At 39.8% G+C, this 22,531-nt stretch overlaps 2 protein-coding genes across 5 annotated transcripts in view; one reads left to right on the top strand and one right to left on the bottom strand.

Moving 5' to 3' along the window:
- LOC131487942 (membrane-spanning 4-domains subfamily A member 4A-like) overlaps positions 1–22,531 on the top strand; it is a 167,218-nt gene that overhangs the window by 24,688 nt on the left and 119,999 nt on the right. The window contains exon 1 of one of the 3 annotated variants that reach the window (XM_058689151.1): positions 2,459–2,595. The exons of the other annotated variants lie outside the window; for them this stretch is intronic. The gene's annotated coding sequence lies outside the window, so the exon portion shown is untranslated. Of the gene's footprint in view, positions 1–2,458; positions 2,596–22,531 lie in introns of those variants that run through there. 3 annotated transcript variants of the gene reach the window in all.
- On the bottom strand, positions 1,631–21,148 carry MS4A5 (membrane spanning 4-domains A5). Of its 2 annotated transcripts, XM_058689154.1 has the most exons (5): positions 20,887–21,148; positions 16,828–16,956; positions 14,083–14,139; positions 12,721–12,873; positions 1,631–1,943 (listed from the first exon to the last, which is right to left on the bottom strand). In XM_058689154.1, exons 1-5 carry the CDS (start codon positions 21,037–21,039, stop codon positions 1,842–1,844), a joined length of 594 nt encoding a protein of 197 aa, XP_058545137.1. In that variant the 5' UTR covers positions 21,040–21,148; the 3' UTR covers positions 1,631–1,841. The 2 variants fall into 2 exon arrangements, with proteins under 2 accessions (XP_058545137.1, XP_058545139.1); XM_058689156.1 differs by lacking the exon at positions 14,083–14,139.

Raw genomic sequence — 22,531 nt, 5'->3', positions numbered from 1 at the left:
CTCCCTTTTGTAGTCTCAGAAAACTCAACCGCTTTGAGCTTCAGTTCTCATGCCTAAGGGGCAGGCTCCACAGAGCTCCCTCAGAGGGCTGTCCTGGCAGATGGAAAGACAGAGGGAAGATCCCCAGTACTTGGCGGATAGTGTCAGCGGAAGGAAATGCAGCGTAAGGCGGCCGTCTCTGCATGCAGCCTGGGAATCTCCCGGCGTCCTTGAGGCTCTTTCAGGGGGTCTGTGACCTCAAGATCGCTTTCATAATAATACTGAGACCTTAGTTCCCCTTTCCACAAGTTTAGAGCGGTCTCTCCACAGGCCACAGAACATGAGCCATCACATCAGACGGGCTGCGAAAGCAGTTACCAGAATCCAGTTGCCTTCCATTAAGCTAGAGAGAAGCTCTGCACTCGAACCACCTGGAAATCTTTACAAATTATTGATGCCCAGCTCTCACCACATTCTTATTTGATTGCCATGGGGTGGGGTGGTGCATTAAGGCGTTTATAAAAGTTGCTCGGGTGATTTGAATGTGCAGTAAAGTTAAATGGGCATTTGATTCTCAACGGGTATAAAGTTTTTGTTATTCAAGATGAGTTAAGTTCTAGAGATCTGTGCAACAGAGTACTTAGTTACTAATACAGAATTGTACATTTTAAAATATGTGAAGAGAATAGACCTCACATTAAGTGTTCTTGCCAAAAAACAAACAAACAAAAAAAAAACAAACAAAAAACCCTCAAAAGAGCACAGGAACATTTTTAGAGGTGATGGATATGCTGAGTACCTTGGGTATGGGGATGGCATCAGGGAATACGTATACATGAAATGTGTGCATTTTTTTGGTATATAAACTATACCTTTAAAAAATAAAAATAAAATACTGTTAAGTAACCTAAAAAAAAAAAAGAGGATTTGTAAAACTATGTAACAGCACCACTCTCCACACTAATTTTCTTTTTTCTTTTGGAAAAAATGTCATGTTAATAAAATGTTACTTGTATTATGTGTGATGGGTCTTGAATAATTGTTTTGAGTGTAAAGGGGTTCTGAGACCAAGAGTTTAAGGGACGTTGGTACGTGGGTGTAGGGATCAAAACCCTAGACTCTGGAGCCAGGCCGCCTGTTGCTGTCATGGCTCTGACATTGTGGGCTTTGTCACCGGGGGCACTTTACTTACCCTCTCTTGACTTCAGCTCCCTGGCCCATGAAATGAATATATGAATATAACAGTAACATTCACCTCTTAGACTTTTTGTGAGGTTCAATGAGTAACACACCTAAAACAGTTAGCACAGTGCCCGGACTGCTCTAGTGGCTTTTACCGATATATACCTTCATTGTTAACTGTTCTGGTTATTATGAGTGGCTAACATTAATGATCTTGCAGTATCATTGTAAAATGTGTGGGTCGAGCCATTCTTCCAGACCACCTCATTTTTCCATACAACCATGGAGAAGGAGCCGTTAAGGTAGAGTCTCTTGGAGAGATCGGCGGGGGACGTCACAGACCTGCTCACCCCACACCGTGGGCTTTGGCTCATTTCTCAATTTGTACGGTGGCGATGCTGTGTTGCTCAGTGGATGCATGAATAACGGGAGGTGACAGCAAGGTGACCATGTGATTGAGGGAGAGGAGGACCTGGCAAGGATGTGTTTTATTAGCCAGAACGTTCCCAGAGCCCACCCTCTGAAGTCACTCCCCTTTTGCTTCAGACAGTTGCCAGCCTTAAGGTTCTATGTTCCCGCTGGCTTTTTCTCCCACACGGAACTCACCTCTTTAGGAGGTGAGGAGGAACTCACCTAAAGATTGTAACACATCTTTATTCCCACAGTATGCTTCAGCACCATTAGTCACAGTTGCAACAATAAAAGCATCTCTTCAGAATTGAGAACGACAGAGAGATGAATAATTCAATAACGCTGAAGGCCATCAACATAATCAAAATTCCCTGGAACGGAAGAAAAAGAAGAAGAAGGAAAAAAGAGGAGAATCATGGTATGAGCACAATAATGATTTTTCTGATGACAGTGAGGTAGCAATGCCCAGGTGGGAAAAGCTCTCCCACATGTCTCAAGTGCATCCCGTGCCTACAAAGTAAATTAGTGCAAGATCGTAAGAATATACAGGCATTTTAACACCGCGCAGGACGGCCTATTATTTTCTTAGAGAAAGTCATACAAAACAATACATTTTCTGTATTATAGGCAGGAAAGCCTCCATTTCATAAATATATACCAATATAAAAAATGATATCAAAAAAGTAGTCTGTTGAAGGAGAAAGATTAAGAAATAGGAAAAAAAAATAGAAGCAAAAATAGAAAAGGAAAGAAAGAAGAGAGGGGAAAACCCTACAGGGCCCAGAAAAAAGAGGAACACGTCGAAAAAGACATACAGATCGAAGCAGAGGCTAATAGTACCACCTTCCGTTCTTTTTATAACTGCCAGAGACCCTTAAAATGCTTTGTATCTTGGCACCAAAGAGCACGAACAGTATATACACTTTGTTGGGAGCCCAGAGGCTGGACACGCAGTGTTCTGCCAGTGAAAGTTTGTGAAGATCATAGGGTTCACGTTCTGTTCTGCAACCGTGTCTACGTGGTGTGAGTATAGGTTGACAGACTGTTTATTTTAGAGTCACATGGTTTTTATTTTATTTATTAATGTTTATTTATATTAGAGAGTGTGTCTGTGCATGAGTGGGGCAGGAGCAGAGAGAGAGGGAGACACAGAATCCGAAGCAGGCTCCAGGCTCCGAGCTGTCAGCACAGAGCCCGACGCGGGGCTCGAATCCACGAGCCAGGAGATCATGACCTGAGCTGTACTCGGAGGCTTCACCGACTGAGCCACCCAGGCGCCCCTCTGTTTTGTTTCTTAAGTAATATCCTGCTGTTTGAATAGTCCGTTTCTTTAGCCACTCTGTTGTTGATAGACATTTGAATTGTTTCTAGTTTTTACTATTAGAATAGATTTTCTGTGAATATTCTTATATATATTGTGGAGACATAAACTAGGCCTGATTAATTTTCATAAAAACTGCCAGATAGTTTTCCATTGTGGTTGAGCCATTTTACATTCCCACCAAAAATGTACAAGAATTCCATTTGCTTCACATTCCTGCCAACATTTGGTTTTGCCAGTCCTTGTAATTAAAGTCATTCTGGTGTGCAAATATTGTGATTTGAATTTGCGTTCTTCTCATAACTGATAATGTTGAACAAATTTTTATGTGCTTACTGGCCATTGGCATGTCTTTCTTTGTGAAGAGCTTGTTCAAGTGCTACTTTTTTTTTTTTTTTTTGTCTTTTTATTATTGATTTTCAGGAGTGCTTAATACTTTCTGGATATGGGTCTTCAGTCAAATAGATGTATTGAGGAGATTATCTCCCATTCTGTGCCTTGCCTTTTCACTTACTTTTTTTTTTAATTAAGTTATAATTGGTATATAAGCCTGTTTAAGTTTAAGGTATACAATATGTTGATTTGATACACTTGTATAGTGCAGCATGGTCACCACCCCGCAGCCCCTGGTAACCACCATTCCACTCTCTGTTCTCATGAAATTGGCTTTGTAAGATTCCACATGTAAGAGATATCATACAGTACTTGTTTCCCTCCATCTAGTCGGATGGAGATTTCACTTAGCATAATGTCTTCAGAGTCCATTCGTGTTGTTACAGACAGGTGGCTTTCCTTCTTTCTCATCACTGAATAATATCCCATTGTAAGTGAACCACATATGCATCTGTTCATGGACGTCTAGCTTGTTTCCATGTTTTGGCTATTGTAAATAACGCTGCAAAGAATATGAAGGTGGCTCATATCTTTTTGAGTTAGTGTTTTCTCTTCCTTCGTATACGTACTCAGAAGTGTAGTTGCCGGATTATATAGTAGTTTTATTTTGAATTTTTTTTGAGGACCCTCCGTATTGTTTTCCATGGTGGCTGCACCGATATCCATTCCCACCGCCAGTGCACAAGGGATCCCTTTTCTCCACAGCCTCACTGACTCTTGTTATTTCTTGTCTTTTTGATAATAGCCTTCTAACAGATGTGAGGTGATATTTCATTGTGGTTTTGATTTGCATTTCCCTGATGACTCACGATATAGTGTGTCTTTTCATGTACTCGTTAGCCATCTGTATGTCTTCTTTAGAAAAATGTCTATTCAGATCCCCTGCCCACTTTTTAATTTTTTTTTGCTGTTGTACAAGCTCTTTATATATTTTGTATGTCAGCCCCTTATTAGATATGTGACTTGTAAATATTTTCTCCTATTCTGTAGGTTGCATTTGCGTTTTATTGATGGTTTCCTTTGCTTTGCAGAAGCTTTTTAGTTTGATGTAGCCCCTCTTGTTTATTTTGCTTTTGCTGCTTTTGCCTCAGGTATCAAATCCAAACCATCATTGCCGAGACTGATATCAGAGAGTTTACTACCTATGTTTTCTTCTAGGAGTTTTATGATTTTAGGTCTTACATTCAGGTCTTTATTTTGAATGATTTTTCTATTCATTCAAAATAGATAGATTTTATCTATTTTGAATTGATTTTTATGTATGGTGTAAGATAGTGGTCTAGTTACATTTCTTTGTGTGTGGCCTTTTAATTTTCCTGATAACCATTTATTGGAGAGACTGTCCTTTCCCCATCATATATTCTTGGCTCCTTTGTTGTGAATGTTTTTAAATTTTTTTTAACATTTATTCATTCTTGAGAGAGAGAGAGAGAGAGAGAGAGAGAGAGAGAGAATGAGTGGGGGAGGGGCAGAGAGAGAGGGAGAGAGAGAGAGAGAGAGAGAGAGAGTGGGAGACACAGAATCCGAAGCAGGCTCCAGGCTCTGAGTTGTCAGCACAGAGCCTGACGCAGGACTTGAACCAACGAACTGTGAGATCGTGACCTGAGCCAAAGTCGAATACTTAACTGACTGAGCCACCCAGGCGCCCCTCCTTTGTTGTAAATTAATTGGTCATACATGCATACGTTTTTATGACTGTATTCATTCCATTGACCTGTGCGTCTGTTTGTATACCTTACTGTTTTTGAGAACCATAGCTTTATAGTACATTTGAAATCAAGAAATGTGATGCCTTCAGCTTTGTTTTTCTTTCTCAAGATTGCTGCTCTACTCTTTGGGTCTTTCGTGGTTCCATGAAAATTTTAGGATTATTTTTTATTTCTGAGAAAAATGCCATCGGTAGTTTGATGGGGATTGATTGAATCTGCAGATTGCTCTGGGTAGTATTGGCATTTTAACAATATTAACCCTTCTGATCTATGAACACGGGATATCTTCCCATTTATTTGTGCCTTCTGTTTCTTTCATCAATGTCTTCAAGTTCCTTCACCTCCTTGATTAAATTTATTCCTAGGTACTTTATCTTTTTTGATGCAATTGCAGATGTGATTTCTTAATTTCTTTCTCATAGATCTTTATTAGCATGTAGAAATGCAACTTATTTTTATATATTGGTATTTGGATCCTGCAATCTTATTGAATTCATTTTATTAGTTCTGATAGTTTTTTTGGTGGAATCTTTAGGGTTTTCTGTGTATAATATGTCATCTTCAAGCAGAGACATTTTTACTTCTTCCTTTCTGATTTGGGTGCTTTCTCTTCTCTTCTTCTCTTCTCTTCTCTTCTCTTCTCTTCTCTTCTCTTCTCTTCTCTTCTCTTCTCTTCCCTTCCCTTCCCTTCCCTTCCCTTCCCTTCCCTTCCCTCCCGTCCCCTCCCCTCTTCTTTTTTTTTTTTTTTTTTTCATTTTTTCCCCTTTCTTCCCCCAATTGCTCTGGCTAGGATTTCTTGTACTTTGTTGAATAGAAGTGTTAAGAGTAGGCATCCTTGTCTTGTTCCTGTGGGCTTGTCATATATGGCCTTTATTATGTTGAGATAGGTTTCTTTATTTCAGTGTGTTGAGAATTTAAATTATGTTTAAATTTTGCATGTTAAGTTTTGTCAAATTCTTTTTCTTCATCTATTGAGATGGTCTTATGATTTTCATTCTTCATTATGTTATTGTGGTATATCACATTGACTGATTTGTATATGTTGAACCTGGTATCCCTGGAATAAACACCACTTGATAATAGTGTATGCGACTTTTAATATACTCTTGAATCCAGTTTGCTAATAATGTGTCGAGGATTTTTACATCTATATTCATCAGGGATATTGGCTTGCAATTTTCTTGTGGTGTACTTGTCTTGTTTTGGTGTGGGTATCCCTGGGCTTATAAAATGAATTTGGATGCTTCCACCTTTTAGAAGAGTTTAAGAAGGATTGGTATTAATTCTTCTTTAAATGTTTGGTAGAATTTGCCAGCGAAGCCATCTGGTCCTGGATTTTTCTCTTTTGGGAGGTTTTTGATTACTGATTCAATATTCTTCAGGGCTAATTTGCCAATGCCAATTGTTTTCAGTTTGTGTTGGTTTGATATCTCTATTTCAACTTTACTTTTAAAGAACATTTTCACTGGACATAGAATTCCACGCATTATTTATTTTGGCACTTTAAAAATGTCATTCCGCTGTCCTGCGGCCTCTATCAGGCCTCCAAGTGAGAAGTCAGTTGGAAGTTTACCTTTATTCCTTTGAATGGGATGTCCTATCTTCTGGCATGAGTGGTTCTGTCTGGTTTTTGTTTGTTTGTTTGTTTGTTTGTTTGTTTACACTTAAACGTAATATGCAAAAAATGGTAGAAATTCTAAATTATGTTGTCTTCCTCTGGAGATGATGTAATTTTCTTCCATCAGACAGATTAGGGGAAGGTTACCTTGATCAGAATAATTCCAAGGATGGATTTCAGTTTTGTGGGATGGCTGATCTGTTTCTTTTGTCCTTGGTTCTAGGGTGTAGTCTTTCTTCAGAAGTGAAATTTCGGGGTGTTTACTAGACTCCACCACTGCTGTTGGTGGACTCTGAACAGTTTGTGTGTCTGTCTCCAGCACTGCATGACTGCTGAAATCTATTCTTGGCCTTTTAGCCTCTTAGCTTCCTATCAACTTGGCTTCTGAGCCTTGCATCCTACACGTTAGGAGTCAGCAAATAACTTGTGGAGGAATGCGATGGAGCATTTTGGGTTTACTTCAATGTGTACAATTCTTACACGATCCTTGCACTTCAAATCCTGGCGGCTGTGGTATCTTTCATGTATATTCAAACAGCTGGAAATGTTTTGAAATTCTAATAAGCTTTTAATTAAAGTGTTTTTCACTAGAGGGATGCTCTGATATAAATTACTCTGTCATAACCATAAAAAAAAATTTGTATATTTAAAAATTCTTTTTAATGTTTACGTATTTTTGAGAGACAGAGACAGAGCATGAGTAGGGGAGGGACAGAGAGAGAGAGGGAGACAAAGAATCCGAAGCAGGCTCTGAGCTGTCAGCCCAGAGCCTGATGGGGGGCTCAAACCCACAAACCGTGAGATCAGGACCTGAGCTGAAGTCGGACGCTTAACTGACTGAGCCACCCAGGTGCCCCAAGGATTTGTATATTTTATAAGTATTTTCTGTAAACCAGTCATTGGCTGTTTTACTCCTTTCTAATGTATGCATGATTTCTTTTTTACTAATTTCCATTCTTGTCATTATATATTAATTTATTCTTCTTTCTTTGGGCTAACTTTTCTCTCCCTTAATCCCTGAGATTAATGTTTGGACCATTGTTTTTCAAAGTTTCATAATTTATAGTATCTACATTTCTAAGCTATGAATTGCCTTAAAGTATTGTTCTACCTTCTGCCCTCCAGGTTTTGAGCTTTCATTTCAGAACATGTTTGAATTTATATTTTAATTTTTTCTCTGATCCGATAATTCCTTTGAAGCACACTTCTTCATATCCAACCACGTAGGGGCTTTTGAAATTATTTTAAATCATTGTTTATGGTTTTATTGCATAGGACATACATTATGACTTCAACCTTTGGTATTAATCTGAAATTGTCATATTTACCAATATATAATCATTTTTTGTGTGTGTGTTACAAAAATGTGTATTCTGTTGTTGTTGGAATAGTAGACAAAATATATCTGTCAGCTAGTTTTTTACTTTTGATGATACCATTAAGTTTTAAAACATATCAAAGTCTAAAGTTCTTCAAACCTTCACCCTCTTCTCAGGGAAAACTCAGGCCTCTAGCAAACTCAAATAGCAAAAACACGATTTGCTGCCTTCTCTATTTACATGTTAATTCTGACTGGTATTTTATTATTATTCTATTTTTAATTTTGTTTAATTTTTTTTAACGTTTATTTATATTTAAGACAGAGAGAGACAGAGCATGAACGGGGGAGGGTCGGAGAGAGAGGGAGACACAGAATTCGAAACAGGCTCCGGGCTCTGAGGTGTCAGCACAGAGCCCGACGTGGGGCTTGAACTCATGGACCACGAGATCATGACCTGAGCTGAAGTCAACCGCTTAACCCACTGAGCCACCCAGGCGCCCCCTGACTGGTATTTTAAATACTTTATTTTTAATCTCAGTGTATCTTATTATTGCTGTATTACACAAGCAGCCTTCACTCGTATTTGTCCATGTGTTTATCACATTCTTTGTTCTTCCTTCCTTCTTGTGTCTCATTGTGCTATCATTTTCTTTGTACTTGGAGTTCATTATTATTCCTTTAATGCTGCTCTGCAGGAGACAAGCTTGAATTTTGCGTCTCTGAAGAGACTTCATTTCACTTCATTCTTGTAAGATGTTTTAATGGGCCATGAATGACAGGCTCTTGGTTGGTATTTTTTTGTTTGTTTCAAAACACTGAAGATATCGTTCAGTCTCTGGCTTTTATTGTTGCTTTTGAGAAGTTAACTGTTAGTCCAGTGGCTTCTACTTTTTCCTTTTGGTAATTTTCATGGTCTTTAGTTTTAGTTAAGATTATTAAGAATTGATCATGGAAAGAAACCATGATTTGAAAAGTAACTGTACTTTGACTCAGCAAATTGAGGTGCACCAAAGCATGATAATGGATGCAAGACCAAATATCTGAGTTCAAGGTTTTAACATAAGGCTTCTCAGAGCCTTATGTTCAAGGTAAGACCACAGAGAAATGTCTTAATGGTGATTCCATGTGAATTAATGTTTTCCAAAAATTAGACCACTGACTATCCTTGCAAATATTCTAGTTTGCAACTCTGACCAGATCCTTTCCAGACTACTGTTCCTCTCCCCTAAAATTACCTTGGGACTACTCCAGCTGATGAAAGCCTATAAATGCTCTTTTCTGGTTCCCCTTATTGCATCTGAGACCCTATGCTCTCCTGTGATTAGCAGATTTAATACATTCAGCTTTTAACTGCCTTTGATTTTCCTGGTGGTCTTTGAAGGTGCCAGACAGTCACAGAGACCCCCAGAGAGGTCTAGCCAGACCCCTCACCGTTTTGGTCCTGGTCCTTTGACTCATTTAGTGACTATTCCACTGAATCTGTTTGAGCAACCCTGTGCAGGGTTTGCACATCCCTGTTGACGAGGGGAGTCTAGCACTTTTTATTGAATAGTGTTGATTTGTCCTAGAAATCAGGTCTCCCAGGACTTTTTCATTAGCCCTTCACATTTGTTCCTGTTTACTTTTTACTTGGTGGGGGAGGAAAAAGACAGTCTGCCAAAGCTTTGCCACTAACCATCCTGTTTGCCCATCTGCCTTTTATCTATGTTTTTGTGTATCTATAAGAATAAATCATGGGGTGGGGGAGCGCCTGGATGGCTCAGTTGGTTAAGCGTCCAACTTCAGCTCAGGTCATGATCTCACGGCTCGTGAGTTCAAGCCCTACGTCAGGCTCTGTGCTGACAGGTAAGAGCCTGGAGCCCGCTGCAGATTCTGTGTCTCCCTCTCTCTGCCCCTCCTCATTCTCACTCTTGTGTGTCTCTCTTTCAAAAATAAACACTAAAAAAAAAGAATAAATCTTAGGGAAGGAATAATTATAGATTTGAATTCTGTCTTCTTATTCAGCCACCAGGGCTAATGAGTAAAATGTCTTTTTGACCAGTATCCTCTCTAGGACCAATTATCTTGGATCGCTTAGTAAAAACTTGTAAGAAACCTTTTCCAGTCTTGTCTATGTGTAGGAAATTGGCTGTAGGAGAGACTCTTCTTCATATATTCCACCTGTTGGAGGCTGCTGATTCCTTGTATCTGCAGGCAGGGGTAGATTTTCTAAGGCCTTTGCTGTCCCTGATATCTTCTTACTTCCTGGTAATCATTGACTAAATCCTCAGAAATTGATTCTGTGTTATATCTCGGTGAATTATATAACTTCTTTTCTGATAACTGGTTATAAAATTTGTCTTGCCCCCCCCCCCCAAACAGATGTGGACTACTTTCCCTTGCCAGCCAGCTAATCGTTTTTGTGTGACCTTAGGCAGGGGATTGGTTATTTTGGAAATACCATCAGGGAAAGAGTACACTTGAGTCTTTTTTCATAAGATCTTATGGAAACCTCCACCACCACCACCACTACCACACTTATTATAGACATCAAGCTATAATCTACAAACCTCATGGAAGCAAATGGTCTAAAAGATTAGGACAGCTAATGCACAGGTGGCCCTGTGCTTCTCACAATTAGGAACTAGACTGCTTCCTCTGCTCAAGATGACCAGAACAAAATTATTCCCCCTTCAAAATGACAGATGCCGTTGATGGCGATGGGCTTATCATCTTGGCTATTTTATCTCCTCTGTGCTAGTTCAAGGTGCTAGGTTATTGGTAGACAACCCTACATACACAGTATTACCATGGCAACCTTCTTTGAAAATCAGTATTGTCATGTTTCTTCATTCACTCAGGCCGACAATAAGGGACAAGCTCCTGAAACTGATCCAAGAGGAAATAGAAAACCTAAATACACGGATGACAGTGATTGTAAAAACATCCCACAAAGAAAAACCCAGACCCAGGAGACTTCACCAGTGAGTCTTCCTAACGTTTACAGAAAGTTTGATACCAATTTTCACAAAATTTAACAAAAAGTATAAGAGGAAGGAATATTTTCCAACTCATTCTATAATGCCAGTATTAACCAGACACAAAAAACAAAGACGTCACAAGAAAAGATGACTATAGGCCAGTATCCCTTATATAGATGCAAAAATCTTTAACAAAGTACTAGAAAGCTGAATCTGATAACATTTGTAAAGGATTATATACCATGACTGAGTGGGATTTATCCTAGGAATGTAAGGTTTCTTTAAGACAAAGAGGCAATCAATGCAGTGCAGCATAATAGAATAAAGGACAAAGACCTCATGATTGTCTCAGTAGATCTAGAAAAAGAATTTCACTAAATTCAACACACGTGGTAAATACATTTAACAAACTGGGAAGAGAAAAAGCTTATTCAATCTGATCAAGTCCATATAAAAAACCCTCAGCCGACAGCATACCTAATGATGAAAAACTGCATGCTTTCATTCTTTTATTTTTTTGATTTTTTTAATGTTTATTTATTTTTGAGACAGAGAGAGACGGCATGAACAGGGGAGGGGCAGAGAGAGAGGGAGACACAGAATCTGAAGCAGTCTCTGGGCTCCAAGCTGTCAGCACAAAGCCCGATGCGGGGTTTGAACTCACAGACCGTGAGATCATGACCTGAGCCAAAGTCGAATGCTTAACCGACTGAGCCACCCAGGTGCCCCATGCATGCTTTCATTCTAAGCACAGGAAAAAGATGTGGAAGGATGTCTGCTCTTGCAATGTCCATATTTTACTTTTTTTTTTTTTACTTTTTTTTAACATTTATTTATTATATTATTGAGAGAGAGAGACAGAGCATGGTTGTGGGAGGGGCAGAGAAAGAGGGAGACACGGAATCTGAAGCAGGCTCCAGGCTCTGAGCTGTCAGCACAGAGCCCAACGCGGGGCTCGAACCCATAAACCAGGAGATCATGACCTGAGCCACTCAACCAACTGAGCCACCCAGGCACCCCAATATTTTACTTTAAAAAAAATTGTTTAATTTCATTTTTCAGAGAGAGAGAAGCAGAGCATGAGCAGGGGAGGGGCAGAGAGAGAGGGACCCAAATCTGAAACAGGCTCCAGGCTCTAAGCTGTCAGCACAGAGCCCGACGTGGGGCTCGAACTCATGAGCTGTGAGATCATGACCTGAGCCGAAGGCAGACACTTAACCTAGTGAGCCACCCAAGTGCCCCACCATATTTTACTTCTGTAAGGACTCCCTTTTCCTCAGGTGATTACTTTCCAGCTTTCTCTGCACATTTTGATGGGTCTTGTTGACTGTTTTTTCTGTAGATTTACATCTTTTACATTACCTTAAACTAATATTAGTGGTGTTTTGGAAAGATTAGAAGTAAATCCCTGTTTTCAATGTATACCATGTTTTGTCAGAAGTCCAGACTAAATATTAAAGCCAAAACCAAAACCATAAAAACATTCCCCTCGTGATTCTAATGTACATCTAGGGCTATGAATTACTACCGAACTGCTCTACCTGTAGTTTTCCTCTTGTAACACTCGGTCTTTTATATTACTCATTGGTACACGTTTTGCCTTCTCTACTCATCTGTGAAATCCTAAAGGTGGGGGTCGTAATGCGTTTATTTTTCTATTCCACAATGCCTGGTATAACCTAGAAGATCCTATTATTTCTGTAAATGTTCGTAAATAAAAGACAATACATGTGTCTACAATGTTATTTAGATTTTGCTGATCGGGTGCTAATAAATCTTTACGATTACCCCCATTATCCCTTACTGTAAAAATGTGGCATACTTACAATGAATAGGGTATTAATGGCCCGGCACCGACCATTTGTGTCTTCATGGCCACAAAAGTAGTTTTGATCTAGAACGAGACCAAGTGCGATGAGAATAATTCCGGCTGTTGCTGCCAAGGCACTAAGAGAATTCATTGCTTGGGTTGTCTTCACCTGAAAGAGATGAACATAACACGCAGGCTGTAGGCAGAGCAGCAGTGGGAAGACCGGGAGAGGGTTTTAGTCACAGCATTGCAATGCCACTAGGCAGCTGTGTGATCATCTGTGAGACACTTCATCCCTTCGGGCTTCGGGCTCTCAGCCACAGAATAATGGGATCCAGGGAGCTCTGAAAAATCCTTCTGTCCTCCATGATCTGTACCCGAGTTAACTCCCATTTACTTGGGGGAAGGAGTGCACACTGGACAAAAAGGGACTTAGGCGTTGTCACCTTGCATTGCATTTTGATGCCCTGGTAAAAGTCATGACCTACTTACATTTTTGTTTCATGACTCTAACTAAACATTGTATTTCTTTGCAATTTTTAGTTCTTCCCCAAACTTCAAACCTGCAGGGGACACCCTAGGCTGGAATTACTTTCTTGGCTTGTTAATTAATATCTCACATTTTTGATTCTTTGAGAAAAGTAAAAATATTCTACTTATAATTTATCTGTAAGTTAAAATCTCACACTCATTAACACTATATTATTTATTTTGAACTTTTGCTTATAAGGTTTAATTAGATTGTCTTCACGGTATGCCTGTCATGTGAGCTAATAAACTCATGCCTGTTGAAATGTCTGGCAGGAGATGGGACCACAAATACTTACAAAAAGAATGACTGAGTGTGTCACTGAAATGCTGAGACCCATTTTACCTTTTGGCTTAGGAACTTGGAGGTTTATTCTATGTTTCAGTGTTTTCATAAATAAGAAACTGGATTACCTAGAGAACTCTCCTGGCACTAGGGGCGCTTGGGCGTCTCGGTCAGTTAAGCGTCCAACTTAGGCTCAGGTCATGACCTCACAGTTCGTGGGTTCAAGCCCCACGTCGGCTCTGTGCTGACAGCTCAGAGCCTGGAGCCTGTTTCAGATTCTGTGTCTCCCTTCTCTCTCTGTCCTTCCCCCACTTGCACTCTTGTCTCTCTCTCTCCCAAAAATAAACACTAAAAATTAAAAAAAAAAAAAGAAAAGAAAACTCTTCTGGCATTAGTGTTTTATGATTCTATGGACAAAAAAACAGCCAAATGCCATCAATTGGTATCAGTACTTGACAGTTTGTGGAATTGTAGTGGTTTAAAGATTTTCCAAATTCATTTTCAAGGCTAGACTTAATTATTTCAATGTTACACATTTTTTAGGAAAGGAGAAATCTAACTCACCAGGCTTCCTGTGGGTTTTCTTTCCAGTGCAACTAGGAAGGCTCCAGAATTAATGAACTATTAAAAAGAATAAATATCTTAGTGATGGGCTTGTTTAGCTGATGCTAAAGAGGTCTCAGAGAACAGACCTCTCCGCGTTTCTTGTACATGCCTTCTTAATTCCTATGATCCTCAAAGCAGTGAGCAAGATGCCTCAGATGACTATCTACAAATGAGTAGCGGACAAAATACTGAACTAGAAAGTAGCTTTAGTCTTAACTATCTATTTGAACACTGGGCTTTAGTTTTCTCATCCATCTTCCTTTTACAGCTGTTGTGGACTCAGCTTTGATGTCACGACACATTGGTGTCAAATCAGTTCACAGCCAATAAGATCAGGTTCTGTGATCCTTTTAAGAAACATCCTCCTTGGGGCGCCTGGGTGGCGCAGTCGGTTAAGCGTCCGACTTCAGCCAGGTCACGATCTCGCGGTCCGTGAGTTCGAGCCCCGCGTCAGGCTCTGGGCTGATGGCTCGGAGCCTGGAGCCTGTTTCCGATTCTGTGTCTCCCTCTCTCTCTGCCCCTCCCCCGTTCATGCTCTGTCTCTCTCTGTCCCAAAAATAAATAAAAAACGTTGAAAAAAAAAATTAAAAAAAAAAAAAAAAAAAAAGAAACATCCTCCTTGGGGAGGGCACCTGTTGGGATGAGCACTGGGTGTTGTATGGAAACCAATTTGACAATAAATTTCATATTAAAAAAATAAAAAGAAACATCCTTCATGCCCATGTGCGATCCAGTGTGTTCTCCCAGCTAATAGGCTGGGCATTCTGAAAAAAATCCCCAGGATTTTCATGGAGGTGAGTCATACATAGTAGTAGCATCATTACCTGGCAGAAACTCCAGATGGGATTACAACACACCCATTTTTAAGTTTCTGGTCCCACCGCCTGGTATTTCTTCAGCCTCACCTCTTACCCTCACTCTCTGTGCTGAACTCTTACAGTTCTCAGAATAGAAAGTGTCCCTTCTCCCTTGGCAGCAAGATACCCCTTACCCCCAGCCATTCCCCACTCCCTTCCTCTGTGTGTGCCCTCCTCCTGCTTAACCACTGGCCCTTTAAAACTCCCATCAGACTGGAAGTATCCCTGGGAAGTCTCCCCTCCTTTTTGTGGGTGCCCTTCCTCTAGAGGCAGCTTGCCTGTCTGTTCTCACTCATCACACCGTATGGTAATTATCCTACTCTCCACTTGAGAGACCTCGAGACCGAGAACTGCTTTTTCTATGAATTCCCACACACTATTCTCTGGCACTATACTAGGTCCCAAAATAATGTTTATTGAATGTTATGAAATGTGATTAAATGTCTCTGTGCAGCTCAAAGATACCTCTGTTTCTTTACTTTTCTAAAAAGTTCTAAAACTTTTTTCTAAAAAGTTTCTTGACTTTTCTAAAAAATTCTGATTAAGAATTCCCTACTTTACTTTCATCTTGACTTCTGTAAGCACTTTCTACACCCTCTGTGGTATCATTAATCCCAGTACCTTGAAATGACATGTTTGCTTTCTTGGTAAATTGAGAGCCCTTTGAAGGAAGTGCCCATGTATTACTCTTTTTGTTTGTTTATTACCCACCCCCCCCCCAGATTAATTGAGATATAGTTGGCATGCAGTGCTGTTTAGGACGTACAGCATAATGATATGACTTAAACATAGTGTGAAATGATTATAATGAGTTTACTTGACATCAGTTATGTCATATAGATACAACCCCCCCAAAAAAAATGAAAGAAAAAGAGGAAAAATAATATTTTTCTTTGTGATGAGAACTCTTAGAATTGACTCTCTTAAAAAATTCTATATGTATCATACAGCAGTGTTAACTGTAGTCATCCTGTCATACATTTGTCTTATAACTGAAGTTATGCTTATTTATCTCATAACTGAAGTTTGTGCCTTTTGAACACCTCCCTCCATCCCTTCTCTCCTCACTCTCTGCCCCTGGAAACCTTAAATCTGAGCTCTAGTTCTGTGAGGTTTTTAAAATTCTAAATATAAGTGAGATTGTACAGTATTTGTCTTTCCCTGTCTAACTCATTTCACGTTAACATAATGCCCTCAAAGTCTAACCATGTTATTGCAAGTGTCAGGATTTTCTTGGTTATTTATGGCTGAGTAATACACACACACACACACACACACACACACACACACACACACACAAGTATGTATATACACTTCTTTATCCATTCATCTGTTGATTGACACTTAAGTTGTTTCCATATCTTGGCTGTTTTGAATAATGCTGCTACGGACATGGAGGTGCAGATATATCTTTAACATAGGGTTTTCATTTCCTTTGGATATATTTCCAGAAGTGGAATTTCTGGATCATACAGTAGTTCTATTTTTTATTTTTTGAGGAAACTTCATACCGTCTTTCATAGTGAGGGTCCATGTATTATTAACCTCTGGATCCTCATTGCCTTCCTCCATGTGTCTGGCTTATAAAGATGGCAACTTATTTTGAATGAATTAATGGACAAATAATGTCAAGATCCAAGGAAATGTTCCCAAAGGAACTTCAAGGCCCAGTGATGGAACATCAGCAATTCTGATGAATTAATGGGGAAAAAATTTCAACAAAGTTGATTTTTATTTTAACTTTTCAAAGCATATCATGCACTGAATGCAGCTCATTTTGTAATTAAGAATTCCCTAGTATTCCTGTTGGCGTGGCCTCAAATTTAACTCCATTGCCTATACTCACCAAAACAGAGCTCCAGAATGGATATCCTGAAATAAATATAAAGGGGAACCTTGGGTATGGGTTTTCAAGGGTAAAAAGGAAAACAACTCCAAAGAAAAAGTTCAGCAATCCAAACAGGATCTGGATAGCCTGTAAATAGAGGAAAAGTCATGATAAGGAGAAAGCGAAACAGTAGGTTCCCTTTTCAAAAATGTGCATGATTCTCTTTTGGTTAAAAGGATTTGGCAATTACCTTCCTTATAAATAAGGAAAGGATAGCAGAAGCCCTTTTATGATACTCCCAGGTGTTTTCTTGATCCCTTTATCTGATACTTTGTAATAGGTAAAGTGATCTAAATCAGTGTTCTGGAAAATGTAGTCCATGGACTGGCAACATTAGGACCTGCTGGGAATTAGAGATGAAAACTCTCAGGCCTGTATCCTATATCCTATACTTAGTGAGTAGAATCTCCAGGTGAGGCTGAGAAGTCCATGTCAAACTCCAAGCATCAGGGAAATGCACATCCAAACCGCAAGGAGATAGGACTTCACATCTGTTAAAATGGCTATCATCAAAAAGACAAGAGAGCAAATGCTGGTGAGGATGGGCTGCCCTGTTGGTGGGGATGTATTACCATGGAAAAAAGTATGGAGATTCCTCCAAAAATTAAAAATAAAGCAAATAATGAATACAAATAAAGCCAGGGTTTAACAACTGCTAGGGAAGATTGGTGAGCGTGACATAAAGAATGGAAGGTGTACCGCGTGTGAGTCTGTTTTCTCTGCCCTCTTATTCTCCGTCTGTCTTCTCGGTCTGAGTAATCTCATTCACTCCCATGGTAACTATGACCTTTAAGTAGGTGAGTTGTGAATGAGATCATTTTCCTCAAGTCCAGGTTCCTTTGAGTAAGTTCAACGCAACAGCCACCGCCCAGTCCTCTAAACTATTAAAATTGTTTCCTGCCTGGCTTTTCCGCACCAGCTTCCTTTTTCTCTATTCCAGTGTTGTGTCAGTGCTGAAGTAGGATAGCAAGACAGAACCAATCCGTTTGAAACAAAGCTGCCCAACATTGTTTGAAACAAAGCTGCCCAATCTGGGGGTCATCCAATTCAGAGAAGTGTTTAAAAATTACAGATTTCAACCACCACCACCACCCTCAAAATCGCTGTTCAGTGGTTCTGGAACAAGGCCCAGGGACCTGATGTATATATTTTATAAAGCTCCTTAGGTAATTTGTTGGTTTCACAGATTGGAAGCTACTTGTCTATATTGTAAAATCAAAGTAGGGGTGGGATATAGGATTCTTGGCAATTAGGTCTCCACAAATTACCTTCCTGGTTGTTTCCTTTTCTCTCCCAGTTAGTTCCTAAAGGTGATTTTTCACATTTCAAATAGTTTTGGTAAAATATACATAACAAAATTTACCGTACTTACCATTTTATTTAAATTAAGAGGCTTTACTTTTAAAAGTGGTTTTAGGTTCACAGCAAAATTGCATGAAAAGTACAGAGTTCTCATGTACTTCCTGTTGCCTTCCCCCACTACCAACATCCCATACTGGTACATTTGTTGTCATTGATGAACCAACACTGACACATCACTGTCAATCAAAGTCCATAGTTTACATTAGGCTTCACTCTAGGTGTTGTACGTTCTGCGGCTTTTGACGAATGTGCAATGGTGTGTATCCACCATTATAGTATTGTGCAGAATAGTTTTCCTGCCCTCAACATCCTGCCCTCCACATAGTCAACCCTACCTCTTCCCTTCATCCCCTGGCAACCACTGATCTTTTTGTCTCCGTACTTTGGCTTTTCCGGACTGTCACATAGTTGGAATCATGTAGTTTGTTGTCTTTGCAGGCTGGCTTCTTTCACTCAGCAATGCATATGTTAGGTTCTCCATGTGTCTCTTCATGGCTTGATGGCTTATTTATTTTGACCATCAAGTCACATTCCCTTGTGGGGATGTACCGCAGTTTATTTATCCATCCTGATTTTTCTTATTTCTTTTTTGTTTGTCTTTTAGTCAATCCCCTTAAATCTTTCAAGTCTAATTTGCTCTCTCCCAGCTCTTCTTTGCCATTCCCAAACTACGCCACCATGAGCTCTTTGTTCACAGTGCTTTCTCTATCTAGAAAATTCTGCCTTCTTCCTTTCCCTTCATTTCTACTTATTAAAATTCCATCACTTCTGGGGCACCTAGGTGGCTCAGTTGGTTAAACATCCGATTCTGGCTCAGGTCATGATCTCAGAGTTTGTGGTTCAAGCCCTGCGTGGGGCTCTGTGTTGACGGGCCAGGGCCTGGAACCTGCTTTGGATTCTGTGTCTCCCTCTCTCTCTGCCCCTCTCCCACTCATGCTCTGTCTCTCTCAGATAAATAAACATTAAAAAAAAACTTTAAGAAAATTCCATCACTCCTTCAGGGTTCAGATTAAATGACAAATTTGCTATGATGTTGTCTCATTGCTTTTAACTTTTTTTTTTTTTTACATTTATTCATTTTTGAGAGACAGAGAGAGACAGAGCACAAGCAGGTGAGGGGCAGAGAGAGAGGAAGACACAGAATCCGAAGCAGGCTCCAAGCTGTCAGCACAGAGCCCGACGCGGGGCTCTAATCCACAAACCACAAGATCATGACCCCAGCCAAAGTCAGACGCCTAACCGACTAAGGCACCCAGGAGCCCCAGTCTCATTGCTTTTAGGGAGAAGTAACTGTTCCTTCTCTGGGTTCCAACCCCCTCCCCCCCACCACCATATATGGCTCCTATAAGATGCTACATTGAAATGTGGTTTTTAATATTGTCACTTTATTATTTCTAAATTATGTATTTATTCTTCTCAATGAGAGAAAGTGGGTTGTGTTTATTTCTGTAACCCCCTATAGTGTCTAACATAATTTTTTGCACATAGTTCAATCCATATTTGTTAAAGTAATATGAACTGTTTAGTGGAAGTTTGAGTACCATTATATTTAAATAGATGTTAAAGCAGTTTAGACTGTTGGCCCTTTCCTGCATGTCAGTGGGCCCTCTTTCTCTACTTTGTTTTTTTTTTTTTTTCTGAAAAAAAAATAAAAAAATTTTCCTATTTTCCATCCTTGAAGGCTTGGGATTGAAAAGACAAATATGTTATGAGATACAGGCCCTGTCATAGCCTCAAACATACTGAATCACATTGTCTGAAAGGAGGATTGGTAAATAAAAAATAATTAATATTCAAGAAATGGATAGGTGGGGGGAGAGATGAGCATTTACAGTATTAAGGGGATTTTCTGCAAAAGCCCCGCATATAAAAATACCATATCATGTTATCAAAATGAATTCTGAGTTCTGATTGGGAAAATATAAAACCGTAGAACTCAGTAACCCAGGATATAGAACCTGATCTATTGACTTCTACTTGATTTTCTCTTCCTTTTCTCTGAACTTGACTAGGAAAAACTCCTAGTTGGTCATTTTGGAGATTTTTACTTTAATTGTGACCTTCAAGAGCCCAGAGGATTCTTTTCCTCTCCATAGAAATTTGTACATAGTTGGTTTAGAAATGTGACACTTCCTGATTTGAGTGGAAATAAAAGTTGGAATTAGCTCCTACCTTGAAACATTGCACCACCAAATATTTTTTTCTCTTTCTTCTCCCCCCCCCCCACAACCCCCATCTTAGTTTAGGCTTCTGAACAAAGTAATAGAATCTGTAATACCCTGATGAGGTGGCTGATTAAGCCCATGGTTCATAGACTGGATGGCTTATAAACAACAGAAATCTATTTCTCATGATTCTGGAGGCTGAAAGTTTGATAGCAGGGTGCCACAAGGTTGGGTTCTGATGTAGACCCCCTCTGGGTTACAGGCTGGAAACTTGTCTTTTGTAAGTTCACATGGTGGAAAGAGAGCTACTTACCTCCCTGACCTCCCACTCATGAGAGTTTACCCTCATGAACTAATTACCCCGAAAAGATCCCACCTCCAAACACCATTACATTGGAATTACGGTTTCAACTATGAATTTTGGGAAACACAAACATTCAGTCCCTAACACACCCTCAGTAGAGTATACATTAGGGCAGATCTTACTTACCCCTAAGGTTTTCATTTTTGTGGTAAGTGATTTTGGAAAAGGGCCGCTAGATTCATAGGTTGTGGCTATAAACTCTGGTGACTGAAGCTTGGAAACAGTGATCTCCGGAGGAAATACAAGAAACACAGGATTGTGTGCAGAGTTTGAATCCATGATGGTGTAGTTGATATTTTAAAATGAAAAAATGTTCTTGTTACTTCAGTCTAGACCATGTTCTTCTGTTCCAAGGCTGTCTGGAGCGCTGGCATTGTTGTGCTTTGTCTTGGAATTATAGAACCACAGCATCATAGAGTCATAGAATATCAGGACTGGCCGAGATCTCGAGGTTAGTGAGTAAAATTTCCAGGACAGGGGGGTCAGAGGACCTGCCCAGTAGTTGTAGTGCAGTCAGAACCTCACCATGACCTTGGACAAGTCATGTGCTCTCTCTTAGTTTCAGATTCCATATATTCACATTGATCAGGCTGGGCTAGATGATCTGTGAGGACATTTTCCTTCCCAAATAAATGAGTATTAGGAACATTCATTCTAGTTCTCTGTCTTCAGGAGGTAGGGGACAAGAGCTCTCAGGCCCTTAGAATTAATCAATAATCCACCTCTTGAAGTATATAGTGGCTGTTTAGGTTGTCACTTTGTTTTTGCCACCGGATTTTATTAGCGTTATCTGTGAACAAACCCCTTCAACACTGAATGGTGTGGAACAATCACCATTTGATTTTGCTTACAATTCCATGGGTCATGTGGGTGTTCCTACTGGTCTGGTCAAGCTCAGCTCTTACCAGCCAGGTTTTCTCTGCATCTGTGGTCAATTGGTGGGGTGGCCAAAGCTAGATGATTTAGTGTGACCTCAGTCACATAGCTGGCAGTTGACAGACTCTTGGTTCTTCTCTAACTCACAATGTTTTCTAAACTTTTGCAGAATCATGTGTGCTAATCTCTCATTGACCTAAGCAAACTACAGAGATGGCCTATATTTAAAGATAAGAAAACAGACTCCATCTCTTCATGGGAAGATCTGTACTGTCATAATGCAAGGACCTGCATGAAGGGAGGAGAAAAATTTGTATTCATTTATATACTTTCCTTTGTCATCCTCTGGTGTTTCCTTTTTTCCTTTTTCTTTCTTTCTTTCTTTCTTTCTTTCTTTCTTTCTTTCTTTCTTTCTTTCTTTCTTTCTTCCTTTTACAGTTTATTTATTTATTTGGGGGGGGGGAGAACATGAACAGGGGAGGGGCAGAGAGAGAGAGAGAGAGAGAGAGAGAGAGAGAGGGAGAGAGAGAGAGAATCCTAAGCAGGCTCCGCACTGTCAGCGCACAGCCTGATGCAGGGCTCTCTAACTCACAAACTGTGAGATCATGACCTGAGCTGAAATCAAGAGTCAGATGCTTAACTGACTGAGCCACCCAGGTGCCCCTGGTGTTTCCTAATAAGATCAGGTCTCCCTAAATTGAAAATCCTGACGTGACAGCCTCTAGCCACTTTCCAGTTAGAACATACTAAAGTACCAATCCCCTTATAGTTTTTTCTGAATTTACTTTCTTGCATTCAGTTTTTCAGAACATGGAATCCTAATGGTGATCTTCCTTTATGAAAATCCTTTGATATTGGGGTAGTGTTCTCTCAGTTAAGCAAACTCTATTCCAGT

This window comes from Neofelis nebulosa, chromosome 10 (assembly GCF_028018385.1).
Source record: "Neofelis nebulosa isolate mNeoNeb1 chromosome 10, mNeoNeb1.pri, whole genome shotgun sequence".
NCBI classification, from domain to species: domain Eukaryota; kingdom Metazoa; phylum Chordata; class Mammalia; order Carnivora; family Felidae; genus Neofelis; species Neofelis nebulosa.
Note: the sequence above shows the minus strand (reverse complement) of the source record. Positions and strands in the feature narration are given on the sequence as shown.

Bases quoted from the DNA above. Each gene is read 5' to 3' on its own strand.
- MS4A5 (XM_058689154.1), bottom strand. From the start codon at position 21,039: ATGGATTCAAACTCTGCACACAATCCTGTGTTTCTTGTATTTCCTCCG. The intron at 16,957-20,886 runs GTAAGTAAGATC...CTCTATTTACAG, and splicing joins CAAAAATGAAAACCTTAGGG to GCTATCCAGATCCTGTTTGG. The intron at 12,874-14,082 runs GTGAGTTAGATT...CATCTCTTTCAG, and splicing joins GAAAACCCACAGGAAGCCTG to GTGAAGACAACCCAAGCAAT.